The sequence below is a fragment of the Acomys russatus genome, chromosome 29 (genome assembly GCF_903995435.1).
Source record: "Acomys russatus chromosome 29, mAcoRus1.1, whole genome shotgun sequence".
Taxonomy (NCBI): domain Eukaryota; kingdom Metazoa; phylum Chordata; class Mammalia; order Rodentia; family Muridae; genus Acomys; species Acomys russatus.
Window position 1 is genome coordinate 9,445,879 of NC_067165.1, and position 25,690 is coordinate 9,471,568.

At 38.8% G+C, this 25,690-nt stretch overlaps 1 protein-coding gene across 1 annotated transcript in view; it reads left to right on the forward strand.

Annotated features, from left to right (window-relative positions):
* The window catches only part of Agbl4 (AGBL carboxypeptidase 4), a 1,177,749-nt gene that overhangs the window by 648,831 nt on the left and 503,228 nt on the right, over nt 1–25,690 (forward strand). Inside the window, exon 5 of the mRNA XM_051171890.1 lies at nt 6,495–6,711. Within this exon, the coding sequence (XP_051027847.1) occupies nt 6,495–6,711 (217 nt within the window). The remainder of the gene's footprint in view (nt 1–6,494; nt 6,712–25,690) is intronic.

Consider the following 25,690-nt stretch of genomic DNA (forward strand, 5'->3'; position numbering starts at 1 on the left):
TAACGAGGACGAGCATTTCTTTAAGTGTTTCTTGGCCATTTGATATTCCTCTGCTGAGAATTCTCTGTTAAGTTCCAAGCCCCATTTCGCAATTGGGTTGTTTGGTTTTGTGGTGTTTAATTTCTTGAGTTCTTTATATATTTTGGATATTAAACCTTTGTCAGATGAAAGGTTGGTGAAGATCTTTTCCCAGGCTGTAGGCTGTCGCTTAGTTCTACTGACAGTGTCTCCTGCCTTACAGAAGCTTCTCAGCCTCATGAGGTCCCATTTATTAATTGCTGACATTAAGGCCTGGGCTATTGGTGTACTGTTCAGGAAGTTGTTTCCTGTGCCTATGTGTCCCAGGCTCTTCCCCACTTTTTCTTCTAACTGAATTAATGTCTCTGGTTTTAAGTTGGGGTCTTTAATCCACTTGGATTTGAGTTTTGTGCATGGTGACAAATAAGGGTCTAATTGCATTTTTCTACACGTAGACATCCAGTTAGACCAGCACCATTTGTTGAAGATGCTATCCTTTTTCCATTGAATAGATTTGGCTTCTTTGTCAAAAATCAAGTGAGCAAATGTGTGTGGATTCATCTCTGGGTCTTCAATTCGATTCCATTGATCCACCAGTCTATTGCTTTGCCAGTACCATGCTGTTTTAATTACTGTTGCTCTGTAGTACAGCTTGAGATCAGGTATGGAGATTCCTCTGGAGGATCTTTTATTGTATAGGATTGTTTTTGCTATTCTGGGTTTTTTATTTCTCCATATGAATTTGAGAATTGATCTTTCAATATCTTCAAAATATTTTGTGGGTATTTTGATGGGATTGTGTTGAATCTGTAAATTGCTTTTGGTAAGATGGCCATTTTTACTATGTTGATTCTCCCAATCCACGAACAAGGTAAATCCCTCCATCTTCTGATGTCATCTTCAATTGCTTTCTTTAGAGGTTTGAAGTTTTTTTTTAATAAGCCCTTCACTTGCTTGGTTAGAGTTACTCCTAGATATTTTATATTGTTTGTGGCTATCGTGAAGGGAGGAGCTTTCCTAATTTCTTCCTCTGCCTGTTTGTCAATTGTATACAGGAAAGCTAGTGACTTTTTTGAGTTTATTTTGTATCCTGCCAATTTGCTGAAGGTGTTTATCAGGTGTAGGAGTTCTCTGGTGGAATTTTGCTGGTCACTTATATACACTATCATATCATCTGCAAATAGGGATAATTTGACTTCTTCCTTTCCCATTTGGATCCCCTTGATTTCCTTTTGATGTCTTATTGCTCTGGCTAGAACTTCAAGAACTATATTGAAGAGATATGGGGACAGAAGGCAGCCTTGTCTGGTTCCCGATTTTAGAGGGATTTCCTTGAGTATCTCTCCATTTAATTTAATGTTGGCTGTTGGTTTGCTGTATATACCCTTTATTATGTTTAGATAAGTGCCTTGTATTCCCAATCACTCCAGAACTTTAAACATAAATGGGTGTTGGATTTTGTCAAATGATTTTCTGCATCTAAAGAGATGATCATGTGATTTTTCTCTTTCAGTTTGTTTATATGATAGATTACATTGATGGATTTCCGTATGTTAAACCATCCCTGCATGCCTGGCATGAATCCTACCTGGTCATGGTGAATGATGTCTTTGATATGCTGTTGTATTCGCTTTGCGAGTATTTTGTTGAGTATTTTTGCATCGATATTCATAAGAGAAGTTGTTCTGAAATTCTCTTTTTTTGTTGGGTCTTTGTGAGGTTTAGGTATCAATGTGACTGTGGCCTCATAGAAGGAATTTGGTAATATTCCGTCCATTTCTATCTTTTGGAATAGCTTGAATAGTATCGGTATTCACTCCTCTTTGAAGGACTGGTAGAATTCTGTGCTGAAACCATCTGGCCCTGGGCTGTTTTTGGTTGGGAGACTATCAATGGTTGCTTCTATTTCTATAGGCAAAATAGGGCTATTTAATTTGTTTATCTGGTCTTGGTTCAATTTTGGCAAATGGAATCGGTCAAGAAATTTGTCCATTTCCCTTAAATTTTTGAATTTTCTGGCATAAATGCCTTTAAAGTAGGTTCTTATGATTCTTTGTATTTCTTCGGTGTCTGTTGTTATGTCTCCCTTTTCATTTCTGATTTTGTTAATTTGGATAGTGTTTCTCTGTCTTTTAGTTAGATTGGCTAACGGCTTGTCTATCTTGTTAATTTTCTCAAAGAACCAGCTCTTGGTTTTGTTGATTCTTTGGATTGTTCTCTTTGTTTCTAATTTATTGATTTCAGTCATGAATTTGATTATTTCTAGGCGTCTGCTCCTCTTGGGTGTTTCTCCTTCTTTTTTTTCTAGAGCATCCAGATGTGTTGTTAAGTTGTTTATGTGGGATGATTCCATTTTCTTTTTAAAGGCACTTAGTGCTATGAATTTTTCCTCTTAGCACTGCTTTCAATGTGTCCCACAAATTTCGGTATGTTGTTCCATCATTTACATTGAATTTCAGGAAGTCTTTTATTTCTTCCTTTATTTCTTCCATGACCCACGTGTCATTAAGTAGAAAGTTGTTTAGTTTCCATGTGTGAGTAGGCTTTTTGTTATTTCTGTTGTTGTTGAAGTCCAGCCTTAGACCATGGTGATCTGATAAGATACAGGTATTATTTCAATCTTCTTGTATCTGTTGAGGTTTGCTTCGTGACCAACTATGTGATCAATTTTAGAGAATGTTCCATGGGGTGCTGAGAAAAAGGTATAATCCTTTGCGTTTGGGTGGAAAGTTCTGTAGATATCTGTTATATCCATTTGATTCATGACATTGGTTAATGAGGTTATTTCCCGGCTTAGTTTTTGAATCAAAGACCTATCCTTGAGTGAAAGTGGGGTGTTTAAGTCTCCCACTATTAATGTGTGGGTATCGATGAGTGGGGCAAGCTTTGTTAATAACTCTTTTACAAATGTGGGAGCCCTTGTATTCGGAGCATAGATGTTCAAAATCGTGATGTGTTCTCGGTTGACTTTACCTTTGACGAGTACGAAGTGTCCATCCTGATTCCTTTTGATTAATTTTGGTTGAAAGTCTGTTTTATTAGATATTAGAATGGCTACCCCAGCTTGTTTCTTGTGACCATTTGCTTGGAATATTTTTCCCCAACCTTTTACTCTGAGGCAATGTCTGTCCTTGTGGTTGAGGTGTGTTTCTTGAATGCAGAAGGATGTTGGGTCATGTTTATGCATCCACTCCGTTAGTCTGTGTCTTTTTATTGGAGAATTGAGACTGTTGACGTTGAGAGATATTAATGACCAGTGATTGGTAAGTCCCTTCATTTTTGGTATTTGTAACAGTCGAGATTTTGTGAGGTTGTGATTTTGCAATGGTATATTTATCTATTTCCTATGTAGTTTTGGTTGTAGTTTGACCAGTTGGGGTGGAGTTTTCCTTGTAATAGTTTCTGTAAAGCCGGATTTGTGGCTAGGTACTGTTTGAATTTGTTTTTGTCATGGAATATCTTGCCTTCTCTGTCAATGGTTATTGATAATTTTGCTGGATATAGTAGTCTTGCCTGGTATCTGTGTTCTCTTAGGGTTTGCAGAACCTCTGTCCAGGCCCTTCTGGCTTTCATGGTCTCTGTTGAGAAGTCAGGAGTAATTCTGATAGGTTTGCCTTCATATGTTACTCGACCTTTTTCTCTTGCCGCTTTTAATATTTTTTCCTTGTTCTGTATATTTTGTGTTGTTATTATGATGTGGCAGGAAGATTTTCTTTTCAGGTCTATTCTATTTGGTGTTCTGTAGGCATCTTGTATGCTCGTATGCATCTCCTTTTTCAAATTGGGGAAATTTTCTTCTATTATTCTATTAAAGATATTTTCTGGGCTGTGGAGTCGGTTGCCTTCTTCAATCCCTATTATTCTCAAGTTTCGTCTTCCACATGCTGGCGAGGATGTGGGGAGAGAGGAACACTCCTTCATTGCTGGTGGGAATGCAAACTAGTACAGCCACTTTGGAAATCTATCTGGTGCTATTTCATGTTGTCTTTTAATTCTTGAATGCTCTGTGTCACGAATTTTTCAGATTTAGTATTTCCCTGGATGGTTGTTTCCAGTTCTGCGATTGTATCTTCAAGTCCCGATATTCGTTCTTCCATTTCTTGCAATCTGTTAGATACAGCCACCTCTGAGATGCTTGCTTTCTTCTCTGATGCCTCTTGATCACGTTTTTCTTCTGTGTGTTCCTGTATCATAGCTTCCATTTTTATCTTCAGGTCTTGGACTGTTTTAATGATTTCCTTCATCTGGTTATTTATATTTTTCTGAAATTCTTCCAGTGCCTCTTTATATGACTCTTTTAACTCTTCAGCCCTCTTGTTTGCCTCCTCCTGCATTTGTTTACAGATTTTATTTGTTTCTTCCATTATCATCTTCTTTACTAAGGACTTGAGGTCATTTTCTTGACTATTCATTGCTGTTAGTTTCTCCAGGTTGTTTTCATTGGGAATGCTGGGATCTGGAGATGGCAAACTGTTTTGGTTTTTTTAGCATTCTTTCGCTGTCCTCTTGTCATTTTGATGGCTCTGATGTTGGAAGGTATTTTGTAGTGACCTTCGCTGGTTGAGAGTAGTTAATTGATGACTGATTATAGGTCAGGTGCTCTTGCCTGTGGGGATCAGGGAGTAATTCTGTGGAACAGGTAGGTGATCCAGTTTCACTCCTGGTGATTTTCCTCTGCACCGTGGGCTCTAGGCTGAGTCAGCCAAAGTTAATTTCTGTTTGGACTTTACTGCTGTAATTCAGATCAACAGTTTTGGGACCTAGAATAAGGTCCGCACACAAACGTTCTGACTGTGTAGGTTGATCCCATCTGCTTTCCTTCCTGTGGCTTTGTAGTCAAGACCCCAGGTAGATCAGATCTTCTGGGGGTGTAGCTGTCTTTTATCTCTGTCTTTATACCCTGTAGAGGTGTCCAACCTCTCCCAGAACTATATGCCTGGAGGGACCAAGGTTGCTCTTGGTCAGCAATTAGACACTGCAAGCAAGACCCACGTTTCATCTCCTGATAATGTGAGAGCGCCTGCCTTGCTTGGGCCAGGAGCCCCAACTAGGTTCTCTCGTTCGGGGAGTGCAGGGCTAGTGCCTTGCGGCTGGGAGGCTAGGAACAATAGGGTTGCAGAGCTCTGGCGGTCGCCCGTGGAAGCAGATCTTCCCGCCGGGCTATGATGCTCCACTAATGCTCTAGGTTAGCAATTAGACACTGCAAACATGACCCACCCATGTCTCGTCTCCCGATAATGTGAGAGTGCCTGCCTTGCTTGGGCCAGGAGCCCCAGCTAGGCTCTCTTGTTCGGGGAGTGCAGGGCCAGTGCCTTGTGGCTGGGAGGCTAGGGACAATAGGGTTGCAGAGCTCTGGCGGTCGCCTGCGGAACCAGGTCTTCCCACAGGGCTATGATGTTCAGCTATCGCTCTAGGCAAGACCCACGTCTCCCAATAGGTCTGTGGAAGCAGTCCAAGCTGATTTCTCACTGCCGCTGTTTGCAGGCTCAGTCTGCTGTGATCGGTATTAGGTTGGGCCCCGGATGGCCAGCGAGCTGCAGTTCCACTTTAGCTGTCTCTGTTGGGTCCCATCGCCTGTGTTTCCACTTAGCCTAGGCGGGCGACCTCCGCACTTTGGGGTGGTGTGGAAGGAGGAATCCTAGGGCAGAGTCACCCTCTTCACTGAGACTCCTCTGGCTGGGGACTCTGGAAAATCCCCTCCCCAAACAGCGAGTCTGTGCTTTATATGCTGTCTACAGTTTGCATATGGATTCCCTTCCAGAGTTTGGGGAGTGCGTTTAGCACCCCCAGGATGTTGCTTGTCCCAGAGGTGTAGGCCACCTGTTTGGTCTGCGGCCTTTGGGGCCCCACTCACCTACAGTTCTCAAAGCTCAGCAATCTGTGGGTTCACTTATGTCCCTGGTCTCCTCGGAGTAGATCAGATACGTGGTTTATTGGTCGGCGCCATCTTGGAATCCCTCCTGATATCTTCTTTAATTCTTCAAAGATTTGAGATTTTTGTCATACAGGTATTTTACTTGCTAGGTTATACCAAGATATTTTATATTATTTGTGGCTATTATGAAGTGTCTTGTTAAAAGCTACACTCATAACAAAAATGTATTGCCTAGTTTTAAGTTTATTGTCTGCGTTCCTATTAGAATCTATACTCCATAAGGACCATGGCTTCAGTTGTCATATGTACTCTTGTATCTCCCAGCCCTAGCGTAATGCCTAGGCATATAGTAAATGGTCAAAATAAGGATTAAAAAATGAACAAAATTGGGTTGTATCTGTTAACTTTGCATTTTCCAAATGATTGAGAAAGCAGAGAACCAGCCTTTAACAAAGTGCTGCCTTTTTCCCATGTGTTTTTGACCCCGTGGAGTTTCGTAATTCTCCTGTTGCCATGACACTGTTTTCCTTGACATTTTCCTAGGTATTCATTCTTACCTGTTACCATTTAGGTCTTGAATTACCGTGTTTGTATCTTCTAGGCAAAGACTGCCACCAAAAAATGTCTACTACTATCGCTGCCCAGACCACAGGAAGAATTATGTGATGTCCTTTGCATTCTGTTTTGACCGAGAAGATGATATTTACCAGTTCGCCTACTGTTACCCATACACATACACTCGCTTCCAGCATTACCTTGACAGCCTACAAAAGAGAAATATGGACTACTTCTTCCGAGAGCAGCTTGGACAGAGTGTGGTAAGGCAAGCATCTTTCTTGGGGTTGACCATTTTGAAAAAGGCAACAATAAAGTGGGAACTTGGCAATGGAGTTTTCTAGAATACAAATTATGAAAAATAGTGTTCTGTAAACTATATGCTCTAGAGGGTTTACAAATTTTAAAATAGTAAATAGAAATAAAGTTTAAATAGTTATTCTGTACCTAGTAATAATCATGTAAGGGTTATTTTGACTACTGTTTTTGAATTTGTAATTCATTGCTCTGAGGGCATAAGACAGTAAGAGAATTAAATTTGAGGCATAAGGTCACTATGAAAGAATCTTAAAAAGCTCTCTTCAAAAAGTTCTGGTGAATTCTAAAATCACTGAAAGAAAAGCAGGTGTTTATTAGGTGCTACAAAAGACATAAAAGCATTTCATGATGGCAAACTTCTGAATGGGGAATAAATTTGCTTTTACTGAGTCCAGCTTGCCTTGAATACAGGTTAGTAACTGGTATACTGACCAAATGTGCTTTCTATCTCTGTCCTCAGTCACTTCTCAAACTTACTTTCATGAGTGTAGGTTCCTGGTCTAAAGATTTTAACAATAGATTACATATTGGTTAACTGCTGAAGTGAAAAAATACTTCCAAAATTACTTCAAACTAGGTGGTTTAAACCAAGAATTATTGTTTTGTAATTCTGAAATTTCAAAATCCAAAGTAGATCTCACTGCACTAAAGTGATGATACTAGCAGATCTCTGTTCTATTCGAGGATCCAGAAGAGAGTACATTGTCATGCTATTCTCATCACCAAGACGCTGTTTGCATTCCGTGCTTTGTGGTCCCCTTCCATTTTGAAGCCAGCAAAGGCCAGCTCAATCTCACGGATTCTCATTTGCCTCCTTCCCTCTTTCACTTGTAAGGATTGTTAAGACTGAACAGAGCTCACCAAAGTAATCTATCTCATCTTCTTAAGATAGTTAACCTGATCTTACCTGTATATTGCCATTGCCATTAAAAGTAACATATTCCCAAATTCTGGAATTAGGATGTGGATGGACATCTTAGGATGAGGTTGCATTTTTCTTTTTTGTTTCACTCTTTTTCTCCTGCCAAAATCAGAATTTGAAGTTTTTCTGTTCATTAAATATATGGTATTTCCTCGCTATGTTGATTGGTAAAAAAGGAACATGTAAATAATAATTTGGTTTCACTGTCCATTTTAAGTCTATATTGTGGCCTAAAGCAGACATATTGAACAGTCACTGAAGGCTCCAAGTACATATACTAAGGGATCTGGAAGGCAAAACTCTGGCTCCTGTCATGCCATGTAGGTGAAATGGACTTTGTTTAGTGCTTGTGGATTTCACCTGTAAGTCCCACTTCTTAATTTAAACTTCTTAATTTCTCTCAAAAAAGGAGAGAAGTAAGGGAGGGGTATGCATCATAAATGCTTGATGGCCAGATTTGATCATGATGACATTCTTTTTCTCTGAGCTTCTTTTTCTTCTAAGAGTTTGCTAAATATCTCTCCAGTGGTGCTTCTGGTAGATTCCATTTGTATCTTAGTATCTGTATTTTGGGCTAAAAAGAATGGAGCAAATATATATGAATTGGTAGATAATTGAAGAAAAGTAAACCTCCCTTTAATAGGTTTGCACCCAAGAAGATAAGTCAGCATGCTAACAGGAAGCAAATGGAAGAGTCAAATCAGGATATATTAAGAAAGGTTTTATTTTAAAGGCTATCTAGACAGTATATAGGGAAATCATGAGATACAGTGATTTTTTTTTAGGGGCAATAACAGATCAAAGGTCACAAAAGTAGAAAATGGTTTTCTAAATCAAACCATAGAGTCATTTAGTGGGCCACTTGGGGAAGAGTGACCTTATTTAAGGCATACAGTTAACCAGAGAAGCCATTTCAGGAAAGAAATTGATACAATAAATATAATCATAGATTTCTTAGTTGCAAGAATATGTTCTGAGAAATATTATCTTAGATAGTTTTGTGAGAGCTACAAAAAGTATACTTGCACGATCTAAAGAAGGTATCTATTACTAGGTGATATAATCTTTTGGGACCACCAGTGACTGTGTGTCTGCCATTAAGCACAATGTTGTGTATAGTATGACTTGATGTAGTTTTAATTCTCTGACTTCTGTCTGATATCCCACTAAAGCTCCCTATTGAGCAACCCAACCATGATGTAAGAAAGTCCATTGATGTGCCCCATGCAGGTCATACTTCCCAGGACAACAAAGGAGGAGGAGGGTAGAGGCTGGATGTGGCGTAAAGTGAATGTATTAGACATATTTAATCTTATCAGCGATATGTGACTATAGACTGAGATTGTTCAAAATGGAACTAAGTCTAAGACACACGTTCTGCCTTTTTGATCACTTTCCCCAGGTGGGGCTTCCTTGCTAGGTCATCACAGTAGAGCATGCTATCAGTCCTGATGTGACTTTACCTGCTGGGATAAGTAGATGGGGGTGTTCCCCTTTACTGAAGGGTAAGGGTGGGGCACACAGGGAAGAGGGAGGAGGGTGGGACTGGGAAGAGAGGAGGAAGGGAGCTGTTATGATTGGGATGGAGATGGGAAAAGAAAGAAATTAATAAAAAGATAAATGTTTGTTATATATATGAGTGGGTAGATAATTGAAGAAAAATTAACTTCCCTTTAATAGGTTTGCACCTAGGAAGAGAACCTGTTTACTTCGCTCATGGTTGTATTAATGACATAATGAATTGAGATGCATATCTAAGGGTGTTATTAAGAGCTGCAAACAGTGGGCCATTGCTAAGAAGGACAATAGGATAAGCTTCTAATAATAACAAAATAATAGCAAAAAACGGCTTCTTAAACAAAATATAAGTGAATTTCTTTTTTTTCTATTTTATTATTATTTTATATACTTTTATCACTGTTTATTTTTTCTATGTAAGTCTGAATGTCAGCTATCTACAGCTGACTATATCTCTGCTCCTTGAAAGCCTCCAGGAGCCATATTCATTCAGCTTTCTGTCCCTGCTGTCCATGCGAAGTGACTTTCACCCTCATTATCAGATATGGAATTTCACATTGCATCTGTGTTCTAGGCATAAGAATACAAGGAATGAGTAAAGGAAAAAAATAGCTATAAGGCATGTAATTTAGTAGAATCCCTACCCATATTTAAGTAAAATAAGGGTTTGAAATAAAGCCTTTGTGCTAAGTGGCCATGTTCTGTCTAACAATTGGTTATGACGGATAATTGATATTGAGGGACATTTAAGGTCTCTGCCATGGGAAGCCTCAATTCTGCTTCCACTTAACATCACACTGCTTGTGTGCTATTTCTCCTTTCTTTGGGTGATTTTTTCATTCTTATTATAAAGTGAAAAAATTGAATTGAATAGAGAGCCTCAAATTATTCTTTAAGTTTATCAGAGATAGAAACGAATGTGTCTTGTATGCCTTAAGAGGCATGGTAGGGACATAGAATGTTTGACAACCCTCAGTATGTTTCCAGAAATAAATGTATTCTGTACCAGAGAAAATATACATGCCCAAATATATTTTAAAGCATATAATTAAAGGTATGAATTATTTAAAGAGTTTGTGTTCAGAACACTAAACAGCATGCAGAATATTAGCTTTAATATGTATACCGAGAGATAAGTAAGTTTACTGAATACAAACCTGAGAATAAGGTTACCCAGAAAACAGAGGGCTAGAGTCATTATGCAGTGATATTTAGTTAGACATCTGGCTTGTTTGGGATAGAAAATTCCTGGAGATTAAGGTAGACAGGAAGATTGGAGTCAACTTCTTGCAAAACCTTCGCTGTCATATTGGCTATAGTCTGCTTTCAAATATTGGATTATTTTCTCTATATGAACAATCCTAATTATTTCTCACAGTAGCTCATGGAGTAGGAAAATTTCCCCAGGGATTAAATAAAGCTTTTAAAAAAATAAGTTATTGAGACTTTAGGCGAGAGTAGCATGGAAGAATAAGGAAATAGTAGGACTCACAGGGTCCTGGAAACCTACAAGAAGAACTTTATGACAGGCAGATCTGGGTCCTGGGGTCCTCCTCAAACTAAGGCACCAGCCAAGGAGAATATAGGCAGTAAACTTCGAACCCCTACCAAGACCTAGCCAATGAACAGGATATTCTCCACCATTGAGTGGAGAGTGAGATCTGACTCTCACACGAACTCTGGTGCCCCTTTTCTGACCACGTCCCCTGGATGGGGAGGCTTGGCGGCACTCAGAGGAAGGATAGCAAGTTCCAAGAAGAGACTCGATATTCTAAGAGCATACATAGGGGGAGGAGGTCTCCCTCAATCACAGACATAGGGGAAGGGAGAAGGGGGGAAGTGGGAGGGAGGGAGGAATAGAAAGATACAAGGGAAGGGCTAACAATTGAGATGTAATATGAATAAAATAATAAAATGGAAAAAAAAGTAAGTTATTTTGCTAAGTTCACATGTATGAGGGTCAAGATTTAAACTAAGCCTTTAATTCCAATACTCTTTCATGGCTCCTGTGATAGGCACATTGAGACTTATCTTAAGAAAGGAAATGTTAGGAATGTTCAAGGTCAACCTGTGCCATATGAAACAACTCAGGGAACTCTGTCAGTTGATTCAGTCCCTCCCCCGTGTTGAATCTCATAGCAGATGCTATGGTTTTGTGGGCTTTCTGGCATACTTTTGCAGGCAGAACAACTGTTGGTTTGGGTTACAGGGTGTATTTGATATGGCTTGTGTCAGAGGCACCACTATAATTAGTTAATCCTTATCTCAATTTGGAGGCAGGATAATTACAAGTGGGAAGACTAAATATGCCAACATGGAGTCTGAGAGCACAAGCAAGAAGAGACACTTAGATTTTAGTGCCAGAACTATTCTGTATCATGGTCATAGCTGCCACCAGTGCTGTGAAGTCATGACAAATGACAGTTTACTTTGTAACTCATCAGTAATACAACCAAGGAAAACAACTTTGAACATAAAGATATCCTGGGAAAGCTCTTACTTATGTATTTCCTTTTCCCCATGCATAATTTGCATATAAAACCTACCCATTGTAAAGATGCAGCCATATGATTTTGAGAGAATTTGCAGGGGTAAACATTTCTATTGCCTCAGAAAGATCTCTTGATAGTCTCTACTCTTGGGTATAGTAGACACTATAAACTCATTATTTCTAAGAATTTCTTTCTTCTTATAATATTTCTCTTAGCATTGCATATATGTTGAAGCACATATTTGTAACTGATAATTTTAGTGCTGAATAGTCTATTGAAAGTGTCATATCTTGTGTTACATTCTTTTTTCAGCTATCAGAGTCTAGAAAGGCTTCACTCTGGGGCTGCTATGAATTATACTGCTCCACACATTTCTGGATCTATCTTTAGTGCACATATAAGTACATTTTTCCTTAGAATATGTCTTACTTTTTTCTGTTGCTGTAATAAAATACCCTGATAAAAAGCAACTTAAGGGAGAAGGCCTTATTTTGGGTTCCAGTTCAAGAAAGGTGCAGTCATCATGGCTGAGGACTTTCATACAGCAGGAGTAGAGTTGATTATATCACGCCCAGGATCAGAAAAGAGAGTGGAATGTGTGCAGGGACACTTCCCTTTCTTTGTTTATAGTCTTCAAGATCCCAGTTCTGCTACCCAGAGTAGTCAAGTATTTCCACCTGTGTTAACATAATCAAGACAGTCCCTCAACACACTTGGCCCGTGAGACTCTAGACCTCATCAAGTTGACAACTGAGATTAACCAAGTAGATTCATAAAAAATGGAATCACTGGTTACAAAATCAGTTTATGTTCAAGTTCAAAAGTAGAAAGCCATCTAGCTGTGGCATTTCATAGTCTTATAAGCAATGTAGGTGAGTATAAAGACTTCCTAGAACTTGGAATTATCTATATATTACTATAGCCATTTTAGTCTTTGTGTCTGGTCATACCTCAATGTGCTTTTAATATGTATTTAATATGTACCCTAATAGGTATATTGCTTTTATGCCATTAATAATCTTCATGAATTTCATTTATAAAAATAATTTTATTTTTCATTAAAATATTCTTTTGAAAATATCAATTGGAAAAACCAAATTATTATCTATAATTAAAACCTCTTCATATATTACATAGATGTGAGTCCTTGACTACATATTTTTAACAAATATTTCCTCCCAATCTATTCCTGCTTTTTAATTTATTATGTTAGCAAAATCGCTTAATGAATGCAACATTAAAGCTTTAAATTTGAAAGTCCAATTTATCATTTTTCCTTTTAGTATTGTGTCTAATAACTGTTTTAATCTGAAGGCTACAAAGATTTTCCTGTATTTTTCTCCCCCAAATTCTATAGTTACAGCTTATATTTTAGTCTGTCAACCATTTTGATATAATTTTTTGCACCCTTGATTACAGAGGATTAATCTGATCATAAGCTTTACACATTAATTGTCAAAGTACCATTTTCTGATGCTTTTGCTCATTTATTTTTTTATAAATATTTTCCCAGAGCAGCTTCAGTTTACAGTGAAGTGAGAACGAAGTAGGAAAAGACTGCGACACACTCCCTGTTCTCACATATGCACACCTTTCTCCCTTAGTCAATATCCTCCAACCCCTATGAATGGGTATGTTTCTTTCAACTGACAGCCCTACCTTAACACTTGAATATCATCAGGCATACTTTATTTATAATGGAGTACACTGTTATTGTACAGTTTATGGATTTGAAGAAAAATATAACGAAATGTATCCACCATTTTAGCATATAAAGATTAGAGTACTGCCCTAAAAATGTCCTCAGTGCTTCACTGGTTCATTCTTCTCTCAACTAACCTGTACCAACACACCTAGTCTTGTTTTGTTTCCATGGTTTCTCTTTTTCTGGAATGTCATGTACTAGGAATTTATAGAAAATTTTCTGCAGACTTCGTTCACTTAGTGATATATATTTAACTATCCTCCCTATATGTCCATGGCTTTATATCTCTTTTAACTGCTTATTAATATTCTATTTTCTATACAGAACATATTTTATGTGTCTGCTTAAGGAAATAGAAGTTGTTTCAAAGTTTCAGTAGTGTAAACAGCCATATACAATCCATCCTGGTTAGTTTTTGTTAACTTGACAAAGCTAGAGTTATCGGATGAGAAGGACCCACAACTGAGCACAAAATCCCATCAGGCTGGCATGTAGAGAAGCCTGTGGGGAATTTTCTTGACTGATGATTGGTGTGGAAGGGCATATCTCACTGTGGGTTAGGATAGCCCTGGGAAGGTGGTCCTGGGATACATGAAGCAAGCCAGGAAGGACATGCCAGGAAGCAGTTTCCCTCCATGGCTTCTGGTTCTGTTCCTGGCTCTAGGTTACTGCTTTGAATTCCTCCCCTGGCTTCCTTCACTGAAAGACTGTTACCTGAAAGAGTAAGGTGGAACAAACCATTACCTCCACAAGTTGGTTTTGGTCAGTGTTTTATCACAGCAACAGAAAGCAAACCAAGCCACCCAGGTACAAGTACTGCTATAACTCCGGTTCCTCTGACTCTAGGACCTTGAGAGTGTCCCCAGCCATTAAGTTTCTTATATTAGTTGCTGGCCCTGGCAATATCTTAGGGTCATAGTATTAAGTTCTGTCGTTAAGCTCTTTCATGATTTTATGGATCTTCTAGGCTTCTAATCAGACTATTTTTAGCCTTCCAATCTTGTCCCAATGTGGGCTAAAGCCCTTCTCTATGCAAAAAATAAGATCAAGGAGAGCCAAAAAAAAAAAAAAAAAAAAAAAAAAAAAAAAAAAAAAGACCTTTTCTCCTATTTATGTAAGTCTCTGGTCATCCTAAATTCTCCAGTCTAATGCAATAACACTTTTATTATGACCCATGGATCAATGACGTGGTTTAATGTATCAGGGTTTATTTACAGTGTACTAAACTGTAGTACTTATTGCACTGGATTTTACCTTGTAGCTCAGAGAGGTTCATAAGCTTATTTGATCTATACTTGGTTATTTATATTATAGAATCTTTTATGCTTATTAGGAAAGTTAAATTAATAATTAACAAAAAGCCAAACACAGTACTCCACAAATACAGAAAAGAATGACAGCACATACATTACAGGTATGTTAATCAGAATTAGATGTGAAATGTGTCTTCAATAGGTTCTCCCATTTAGACTTGCTTATTGTTCAAGAGAGCTAATCTACAGTGGTAGAACTGAAGAAGAAAGCAGAGACTGAGGAAGGCACCCTACGATTTTAACAAGACATGAGAAACAACTCGTATTTATCACTAGCTGACGGCAGTCCTGGATTTAAGTCTCCCCAATTAACCAGAGAGGACCAAATACATCGAAATTTATGTCTCAGTTCCAAAAAGAAGCTGCTGTATTCAGATTGCTTGCTTCCCTTTGCAAATAAATGTCATTTTAGGAACTGGAACATACATTTTCTACTCCTTTTTCTTGGTTCAGATTAATTCATTAAATGCTAGACTTCTCCTTCTAAATTATTTAATTCCATCTTTCAATATCATTGCATTTTCCGGCTTATTTACCGTAGTATGGTATTAAAACATAATTGTTTTGTTAACAAGAGAATAGAGGTTTTCATTATCTCTCATATACTAAAGAAGATAATAACAAAATGATAATATGCACCACAACCATTGAATCAGCCTCCTGATTTTCACTCTGCAATATTCATACATATTTAAAAGTTTCCTTTGGTTAACCGGGTGAGAAGAACATTGTGCAGCCTTGATATTGTTTGTCCAAGCTGCCATTCCATAAAGGTGCAGGGAGAGAGATGGCTGAGAGTCTTCAGCACACTCTCCCATTCATGATCCTTAAACTACAGACAGCAGAAGTCATTAAGTTTAGACTATGGCAAAAAAAAAAAAAAAAAAAAAAAAAAAAAAAAAAAAAAAAAAAAAAAAAAAAAAAACTGAAATATGAAACTTCTAGCAGTAAGTTCCCAGTCTAGCTGAAAAAGGCAAGAACTAAGGACATGGGTGGGTGAGCTGCAGGAGCAGGACCTTGGTCAATGATTGGGCCTCTCTGTGCTCTACACTGAAACAAAGGGACAGACTTAGTCACACTGTATACTCTGTTCTTTTATATTACTATGATGGCATATCATAGTCCAAGTGACTCATAAAATATAGAAATTCATTTCCTGCCATTCTAGAGAACGGAAGTCTCTAAGACCAAGATGCTAGCCTGACCAAGTTCTATTAAAAGTCTTCTTCCAGATTGTAAATTGCTAATTTCTTTTTTATGGGGTTCAAGTTGTTTAAACTCGTGTCTTCTAAGAACTAGAGCAAGAATTTGTACCCTATTCTGTCTGACTTTCTCTCTCTCTCTCTCTCTCTCTCTCTCTGTCTCTACTACCCAAGTCCCTTCTTTTTTCTTTTTTCTTATTAAATTGTTTTATTTTTACATATCCATTTATATTATTACCCATATGTACAATAAACAACCTACAGCAAGAAGAACCATGAATGAAGCAATCAGCATTTATATAAATGTTGCATTCTTAGTGTTTTGGCTATTTATATTTGGCTGTCTTGAAGGGAACATCTTTCTGATCTTGGTGCATCTAAAATTTGGAATATAAAACAATATTGATTATATCTCCTCATTAGAGGGAGAGGGGATGAGGGAGGGAGGACGATCAGGAGGGGATGAGGGAGGGGGATATGGTCTGCTGTGAGGGTCTCAGAGGGTTATAGAAGCATTCACTGTTGGGAAGAGGTGTGTCGGCATGAGTTAGCAGGGTGGAGTGATGCTGCCATAAGGACTCTATTTTGTTTCTCCTCTCAGCTCTTCCAGCCTGCCTCCCTCTTCTCTATGTTCATTCCTTACTGTATTGGGCATCTTGGCATTAACAAAATCAAAAAAGCCTGATTCAGACTTTTTATGTACTCTTTTATACCTTTGCTTCACGAAACAAGGCTGTAGGCCATTTTCTATTTGAGAACCTTCTCTTGCTCCCTATAGTTGTAGAACTACCCCATAAAGTAAGAGATGATTATATGAGGAAAGACACGACAGTTCTCCAGGTCCTCTTGAAGTTAGTCTTTATTGTGGGCTCCTGTAACTCCTCAGTTGACTCAAAACTAGGTGAAGCTTATCTGTCTGCACTTACTTCTGGCCCATGCTTAGGTCTAGGAAGTATTCCTCTTCTAGGAAGCCACTTCCGCATAGGCTGAGTAGTTGAATTTGTTCAGAAGAGTGAAGGGTGTGGTTTATTTACTGAGCTTTCCCTCAGCATGGGAGCTAGACCACTGCTTCCCCTAGCACTGTCTGGCCAGGGATAATCTCTTTTTCTGGTCATTTTTCCCCAAAGCAGATATGGTCTCGCTTAGACAGGTAATCACATGTTTACAGTGCCAGCAAAATGGCTCCTACCTTGAAATGGAGATGCTGGCTGATGTTGCGTGGAATCCATTGCACACCTAAGAACTGATAAATCTATATAACCAGGTCTGCATTTTATTAGAAGACCTAAAATGCCATATCCAATGAGAAGGCATTTTTATTAGTGTAATTGGTAATTATAATGTTGACAGCAGCAGGCACAATCATATGGGTAACTTAACAATTCCCAGAATTGAGGTTTTAGAATTGGGTTGATCAACCTTTGAATCTCACCCAAATTGTTAACAGTAGTACATGGAACCATTCATTGTTACACTTAGCAAATTACTGCATACTGCTTATTCTGTTTCTTCATCTGGGCTTAGGTAAAGTAAACCTTCCTTTTCTGAGCATATCCAGGAGTAATAAAAAAAAAAATCAAAAGTAAAATCCTTAGAGCACATTTGTGCAACTTGCATTCTACTAGCTAAGCTGATAGTTTATACCATCAGACATAACTGTCATGACAACTTTTGAAGTCTAGCTTTTTACTCTGGATTAAACAATTTATCTGAGAGGTCCAAATCTAATTAGTGACAGGGATTGTATTTTGAATATAGGCCTAAACAATTTATCTCAAAAGCCTGTGATTATTTTTTAAAGTAAAAATGAATTATTTTATTGCCTACCAAACAGTACTTTCTCAATGGGTATCTACAATTTTTATGTTTTATTTATAAAGATTTATACAAATGAGAAGTATTGGGGTTTTGTTACCTTTTCCTTCATCAATTTGTAACAATGCTGAGAAAGCTGTGTTTCTCAGAAAGGGCCATGAGAGTTAGTATTTACCTGGTTATCTTGATCGAGATAGACAGCAGGACTCCTGCTGGCTCCTGTTGATTTATTTTTAGCAGACTGAAATTATTCACATAAAATATCTATACTAATTATATTAACCAAAGAAATAAATGCCCAAACAGCTTTTCACTTTTGAGGTGGGGGATGTTGTTGTTATTTTATTTATTTGCTTAATCAATTTACATGCTGGTTGTAGTTCCACCCCTTCTCCTCCCCCTCCTCTCCCTTCCCTATTTCTCAGAAAAGGGGAGTCCCCTCTTCCCATCCATCCTAGATCATCAAGTGGCATCAGGACTGAGTATGTCCTTTTCCCTTGATGTCTGGCAAGGCAATCCTGCCAGAGGGAAATGATATAAAAGCTGGCCACAGAGTCCATGTCAGAGATAGCTCCTGTTCCTATTATTAGAGGACCCACATGAAGTCTGGCCTAGCCATTGGCTACATCTTTGTTGGGGACCTAAGTCCAGTCCATGCATGGTCCTTGATTATCAACAAGCCCCTCTGGGTCATGGTCAGTTGGCTCTGTTTGTATTCTTGAGGCGTGCCTGTCATCTCCAGGTCCTTCTCTCTTTCCTCTCACTTTTCTACAGGACTCCTTCTGTATCACCCAATTTCAGGCTTCCCCCTTTTGCTGGCTGTGAGTCAGCCTGGTCTCAGAAGAGAAACAGCTTTTCTTGAAGTCAGCACTCCTCATACAGATGTCCATAGGAGAAGACTGAAGAAGCAGGAAGGTCCCATTGTCCCAAGATGCTTGCTTTCCTACGCCCATGGAAATCTATTTAGAAAGGAATTTTCTCCCATACGGCATATAACTAATCCTTATCTAACAGCGGTGCTTTTCCATAGCATCCAAGTGAGCAGTTATCCTGGCTCCTTCCACCACTGAGGAGGACTGACTGTTGCCACAGCAGCCAATTCCAATGGGGTCAGCTTGAGCTTCCCATTCTTTTTATTGAGCCAGGAAGGGAGTCACTATTGACAGGCTTTATTTTTAAATTAAAATATAATTTCATTGTTTCTCTTCTTTCCTTTTCCTACCAGCCTTTCTTATGTCTCAGTGTGTTCCCTTAATGGCCTCATTTGCTGCTTATTGTTATGTGTGTGTATGTGTGTGTGCATCCACGCATGTGTGCACGCATGTGTGTATGTGTGTTTGCATTTAATGTACATACATAATATGTATATATATGAACATATCAATACAAATTACTGGATTCATATATGTGTACAGATATATGATTTAATTCCTGACTACTTGGTAGTGGATAGTCAGTTAAGAGGTTTATCCCTAAACACTTTCAGCAAAATGGCTGGATACAAAATTAACTCAATAAATCAGTGGCCTGCCTATATACAAATGACAATTGTGCAGAGGAAGAAATTAGGGAAACTACACCCTTCATGGTAGCCACAAGCAACATAAAGTATCTAGGAGTAACTCAAACCAAACAAGTGGAGGATTTGTTTGAAAAAACATCAAATCTCTGAAGAAAGAGGTTGAAGATGACATCAGAAGATGGAAAGATCCCCCTTGTTTGTGGATCAAAAGAGTTAACATAATAAAAATGGTCATCTTACCAAAAGCATCAAAATGAGTAGAAGTGGGATCAAAAAGGATATATTCAATTCAGTTAGAAATATTTTGGTATCGAGAAATGTCTGAGAAAATTATGTTCATTCTTAAAGGGGTTCAGTTACATTAAAAATAATTTTTTTAGTAGTGACCTATTGCTTCTCCCCCTTTCATCCATCACTCATATCCAGGTTTTTTGTATAATTCAATTTGGGCCGAAATTAACTCATTAGGTTCTGGAAGAGAAAGTGCCTCATTTTGCATGTAAATAAAGATAATGTAAGGAATAACCGTGAGTTCTCATCAGGTGTGCAAACCAGGAGATTCCAGCTGCACAGGGATGAAGACCATCTGTACTTCCTGCTTCCTGAGGACTGGCTCAGAAACTAAGCACACTACCATGCCAAGTGTAAGCAACAGGATCTCCAGACTCAGATCTGGAATGGTAACTTTTATACCATGCTGCTGTCCAGCTGGGTGCCTTTATCCTAGGTCTTTTATTTAGAGGGTTTGGCATTGTTGCTACTGCAGCTCCACAGGCTGCTATGTGGAAAAAGGAGTGTGGCATTATTAAAAATGAATCAAACAGTGAGCAATGCAGAACACTAGAGCTTCATCTAGATTTTTCTCAGAGTCCTCAATTTCTAAATCCATTCCCCCTAGAACTCTGAAACTCTTAGGGCCTGTGGCTGAAGCACTATATGAAGCTACTTCAGGGTTAAACTTACATTCTTTTTGCCTTCCTACACAGTGGGGATTGCTGGATATATACCTAGTTCATTCATTTGTATTTTTATTTCATTCATTCAGCATGTATTGGACATATAACCTGTGCTGGTTACTATCCTAATAAATAACAATTACAACAAAGTGAAACATGACTTCTGCCCTCTTGAACACTAACATCTAAAGTTCAGCTGTAAATTAAAAATCCAGGATGAGTGGCTCAATGCTGAAGGAATCCATGAGAGTTCTTCTGGCAGCCTGGAGGTCAGGCAAGTGTCCTGAGAACTAACATTCATTGGGCATGTGCCAGGTGCACCAAATGGCTTATGTGCACCATCCAACTAAAGCTCTCAACAACTCCATAATGTAATAGTCGTCTTCATTAAAATGGGATTCTGAGCTTCAAAACAGTTAAATGATTGTTTCTCAGTATTATGTAGTTGCTGACTATTGATGTAATGTGGACTCATTAAACACTAAGTTTAGGCATTGATTGGTATAACACTACTAAAAACCATTCAAGATAGTACAAGTCCTGGGCTGACTATGATTTCTATGACTTTCAACCAAGGTTTTTCCACCTGAGATTCAAAAATATCTTTAAAGGGAAGGCACAGCTCTCTAATACTGGATGTCAAAGGGAGTTTATTGTAGGCAAGTGTGGTCATTTTTCAGGAAGAGGATTCTTGGCTTCTATCAGGTTATTGTGGTATCTATGGCCTCATATAGATTAAAATTTACTAATTTATAGCCAATTTTGAGCTTTCCCCTTTTTTTCTATTCCCAAACCTTGGATATCTTTTTGTCATTGAAGGGATGTGTAATATTTTTCAAAGTCTTTGGAACTGTGAGGCAGCACCTCTTGACACCATCACTTAGCTTGCCACTCACTTCAAGTATGGGCTTCACAAAAACTCTTTTTCTCACTAAGCTGTGCCTGCCTAGACTCTAAGTAAATATGTAGTCTTCAGACAGTGTCTGTCACCTGGGCCACAGAGCACATGGCAGGTATAAGGCCCTTGGTGGGCTCCAAGTGGCAGTGAACAGAATGATGGGCACAGAGACTGCTATGGGCAGCCAGGAGGCAGAGTGCTGCTGTCAATATTCAGAAAGAGCCTGTTTGCTCGGCCACTGTGTGTCATGAATAATTCTCTCAGATCCTGAATCTCTAGATGGACAGCCTTGAAGGTCAAGTCCTCTGACATTCCAGTCAGAAGATAGGCCTCTTGATTCTGAGTCCTGTCACCTGTGTCTTTAACATGAGTCTGTCCCCAACTAGAATGTGCTTTCTCTCTCTTGCAATGTCAAGATGCCTGAGCTTTCCACTGAATCAGTACTAAATATTTAATGCACAAAGCCTGCCTTCTCGGGGCCTTTGATCTTAAACTTCTTAAAGACATCTTAAAAGCCCTTCAGAAACTGGTTAGTATTTCATTACAGTCACTTAAAATAGATTTATTTTATCAAAACATCCTGCCAGAAACCCTGATGGTGAGATGAGTAAACCCAAGCAATTTTGACAGGACTGCCTTCCTCCATTAGGCACCCAGTGTCTCTGGGCAGCCCCACCCACTTGCTAAGGGCACAGCTGTCATAGGCATGCCCATGGTGTATTTAGAGCTATGAGGAAAAGAGGCAGCAAGACTTGTCAATGTCTGGCGAAGCTGCATCCGTAATAGCCCTGTGAGAAGAGTGAAGAGATACTGTGTCACAAGTCAGGACCTTACTTTGGTGTTTCATTTCTTGAGTCTTGTGCAATGTTCATAGCAGCCCCATGAAGAATGTGCTAGTGTCTCTTGTGCCCACCAGGAAACTGAGGCTTGGAGGCATATGTGACCCACTCAAGGTCACAGGATAGAATTAAGATGGAGAACCACTTCTAATTCCTAGCTTGGGAGGTTTTTTGTTTGTTTGTTTGTTTGTTTGTCTTTCCCCTCAAATTTTATATTGGCCATTTCACTAACGTTGGTCATCCCAAGTGGTCATCCCTAAACACATATGCACAGTGAGAAACACTAGTGAGACCAAGTAGTGTGTGTGTGATAACAATAAGAAAGAACAAGAGGCCTTCCTCCAATTTTATGCTAGTCAGGAAGTGATTTACATGTTATCTTCTAGAAATAGACCGCCCTTGTGGCAGGATTTCTTTCCATTCCATTATTTTAAGTCAGTTTATCTCTGTGCTATGTGCATGAAGACATATAAAAATTATGGAGTGGCATAAAATAAGGAAAAACACTTCATCCTAAAAAAATCTCAATATAATAGAGGATGACAAGACTTTTTAACACAATATTATCTGAATGTGTGAGATCAATAAAAAGTCAATATAATACAGAAAATGATGAGACAGGATGGCCACGACACTCAGAGGTAGTTTACTGGAGTCGTTAGTGTGTAAGCTTAAACTCAAAAGACAATAGAGTAATCAACTTTTTAAAATAATGAGATGTTTGAAAACCATAGAGCTCCGAACTGCAAAACAGCATCAGAAGGAAGGAGGGACTTGCTCCGAGCTTCCAGCTTAGGACATGGCAGGACCCACGTCATGCCTCTCAGCCTCAGACTCTCTGCTGCTTTCCTGTGTAAGCAATTGGGGCATTTGCTAGAAGAACTTCACTTTGGATGTGGGACTCAGGAACAGCAAGTAGAAAATAGAAACAGGTAGAGAGCAACATATGTTATAAACAGGGCATGGAGGAAATGCAGAAATGCCTTCTTTGGCAAGAGACATGAAATCTGTGACCTTTTGAAATTAGAGGATTGTCTGGTACTACAAAACCACCTTCCTTTCAACTTTGTAGAATAAAGGGTTCCTCCAAGAGTGTTTGTTTTGCTATTATTCTCCAGGTCATAAAGACCCTCAGTGCCCTTTACAAAAGCTTTGTTTCTACAGTGACCAGTTTCTCATTAGAATTCCTGGGCATCATCCAGTGTTGCTAAGTGCTCTTCAATAAACACATGAGAGTAAAGAAGAGAACAGGCTTGGTACAGCTACATTCTAAGAGAGTTTCTTGGATACTTCTAGGATACCAAAAGGAAGTCATGTTTTCAGAAGCATCTCGGCTACAAATAATTACCTTCCTGCTTCTTTGCTGCCATATGCTCTCCCTCTAACTCAGCCAAAGAGAATTCTGAGCTGTTTACTAAAATGCTTATCTTGAAATGAGAACAGTGCCAACACTGGAAAGATCAGATGGAGCAGTTAAATTTAAAGTATAGGTCGGATGGTCCCTGCTCCTAGGTAACATGGCAATGGAAACTACTAGAGTTTTGTGGATTGTCCTCTAGGAATAAGCCTGTTTTCCAGACTAAGCAGTTTAAATCCTCCTATAAAATTAAGTTAGAACATGCATGTCTCTATTTTCCCAGTTTTTCAGGGACTGCATGTCCTAAGTGTTGTGTCTTACACATACTGTTTATTCTTTCTATGTCTCTCTCTACCTGTACATCTCCATCTGTCTCTTCCTATTTCTCTGTCTCTGTCTTCATCTGTCTCCATCGCTCTTTCTCAGACACACACACACACACACACACACACACACACACACACACACACATACACACACAGAGGCATCTAGAATAGTTTTGTTTGTTTGTTTGTTTGTTTGTTTCTCTTCTCCCTTTCTCAGTTTGCATCTCTTTCTTTGTATGTGCCTGGCTTTTTCCCCTGCAGTCAGTGTTTCTGGCAACTGGATTTAGATTGGCCTACTATTGTTTCTGTCATTTTTTCTTTTTGGCGAAAAAAGAGTTCTGCGGTCTCTCCACTGATAGAGAGCATTATGATCCCATCCCCTTTAGTCAACCTAACTTTATACCATTTTTATTGAAAGCCACCTTTCTGACTTGAAATTCAGTTTCAGAATCACAAATCAATTGGCTTTCAGTATTGTGTTTTTGATGCATGCTTTACAACTATCAACAGATGAATGGTATGGTTTTCGTATTATGGATGGCTCTTTTTTTAGACACTGCTCATCATGTTAAACAGGTTCAAAAGTATGTGACACTGGTTCAGTATTTGGCTTCACCTCCTTGCATTTCCACTTCCCACAATATTACCATCACAGGTAATTTCGGCTACAACATTAAAGACAATATTCATGAAATGTCTTGCTCCAAACACTACTCTTGTTTTTCCTCATCCCTGTGAGGCATGGGCATATAATATTCCATTCAGAAGAATCTATTCACTGAGCCTCAAGGACTCCAGATGTGTATATATATGTATATATATATATATGTATATATATGTGTGTGTATATATATATATTATTGTGTGTGTGTGTGTGTGTGTGTGTGTGTGTGTGTGTGTGTGTGTGCATCTCTCATCTGTCTTTTCTTGGGTGAAATAAACTTATGAATTTTTATTCATCAGATGGGACTCATAGTAGAGGGAGGGGAACACCAACAAACCCACAAAAACTTCAACCCAAAAATTTCCCTCCCTATATTATGTGAAGGGATAAAGAAAGTGCAGAGGCTGAGGGAATGCCCGACTCATGCCTGGCTATACCATAACAAGAGAGCCAACCCTTGACACTATTAATGACATTCTGTTATGCTTGCAGACAAAAGCCTAGCATAGCTGTGCCTCACCCAGCAATGGCTCAAAACAGATGCTCAGATTCTCAGCCAAACAATGGGCAGAGTACAGAGAAGCCTTGTAGAGAGTTAGGGAAAGGATAGAAAGACCTGAAAGGAATAAGAGTTCCACAAGAAGACCAACAGAGCCAACTAACCTGTGCCCAGGGTGGCTTGCAGATCCTGAAACACCAACCAAGGACCATGTATGGACTGGACCTAGGCCCTCTACACATATGTACCCAATGGGCAGATTGGTCTCTTTGAGACAATATATTATACTTACTGAGTTGTGTCCATTATTGTAGGCCAAAACTATATGAAATGACTTGTTAAAGATCATGCCTCATTCAGCTGGCCTGGACCAGTTCTCTGGGTGACGATTTTTATCCATAATTTCTCTTGATTTAACCTACTCAGTTTGATGCTCTAAAACATCATTCCTCTCATCTGTTTATCTTATTTGTGGAGTTAAAGAGAACTCTCGGTCAGGGCTCCTGTCTCTCTACCTTTTATGTTCTCATTCCATGTCTGGGAGTGCCACATGTCCAACACTGGAAATCTTCGGCCAGTTAGATTTGTTAAGGTCATATTGAAAATGAAAAAAATCCAGACACTGAACAATAAGAGCCCTTCAAACAGGCTATCATTTCTTTCAAAGGATACCACATAAGAATGTGGACATCATGCTGAATAAGAAAAGCGAGATTAAGTGGTGCCCAGCCTCAGAGAGCGATGCTAAACTTTTGAATAGGTGCCAATTAGTACACATTTTTAATTCACAGAAAAAGGAATTTATTAGATAATTCAGCAACTCTGGAATTTCATGAAATTCAGAGAAAAGCCAGAATCCCTGAAGAGAAGCTAAGAGATGGATGTTTGCCCACATC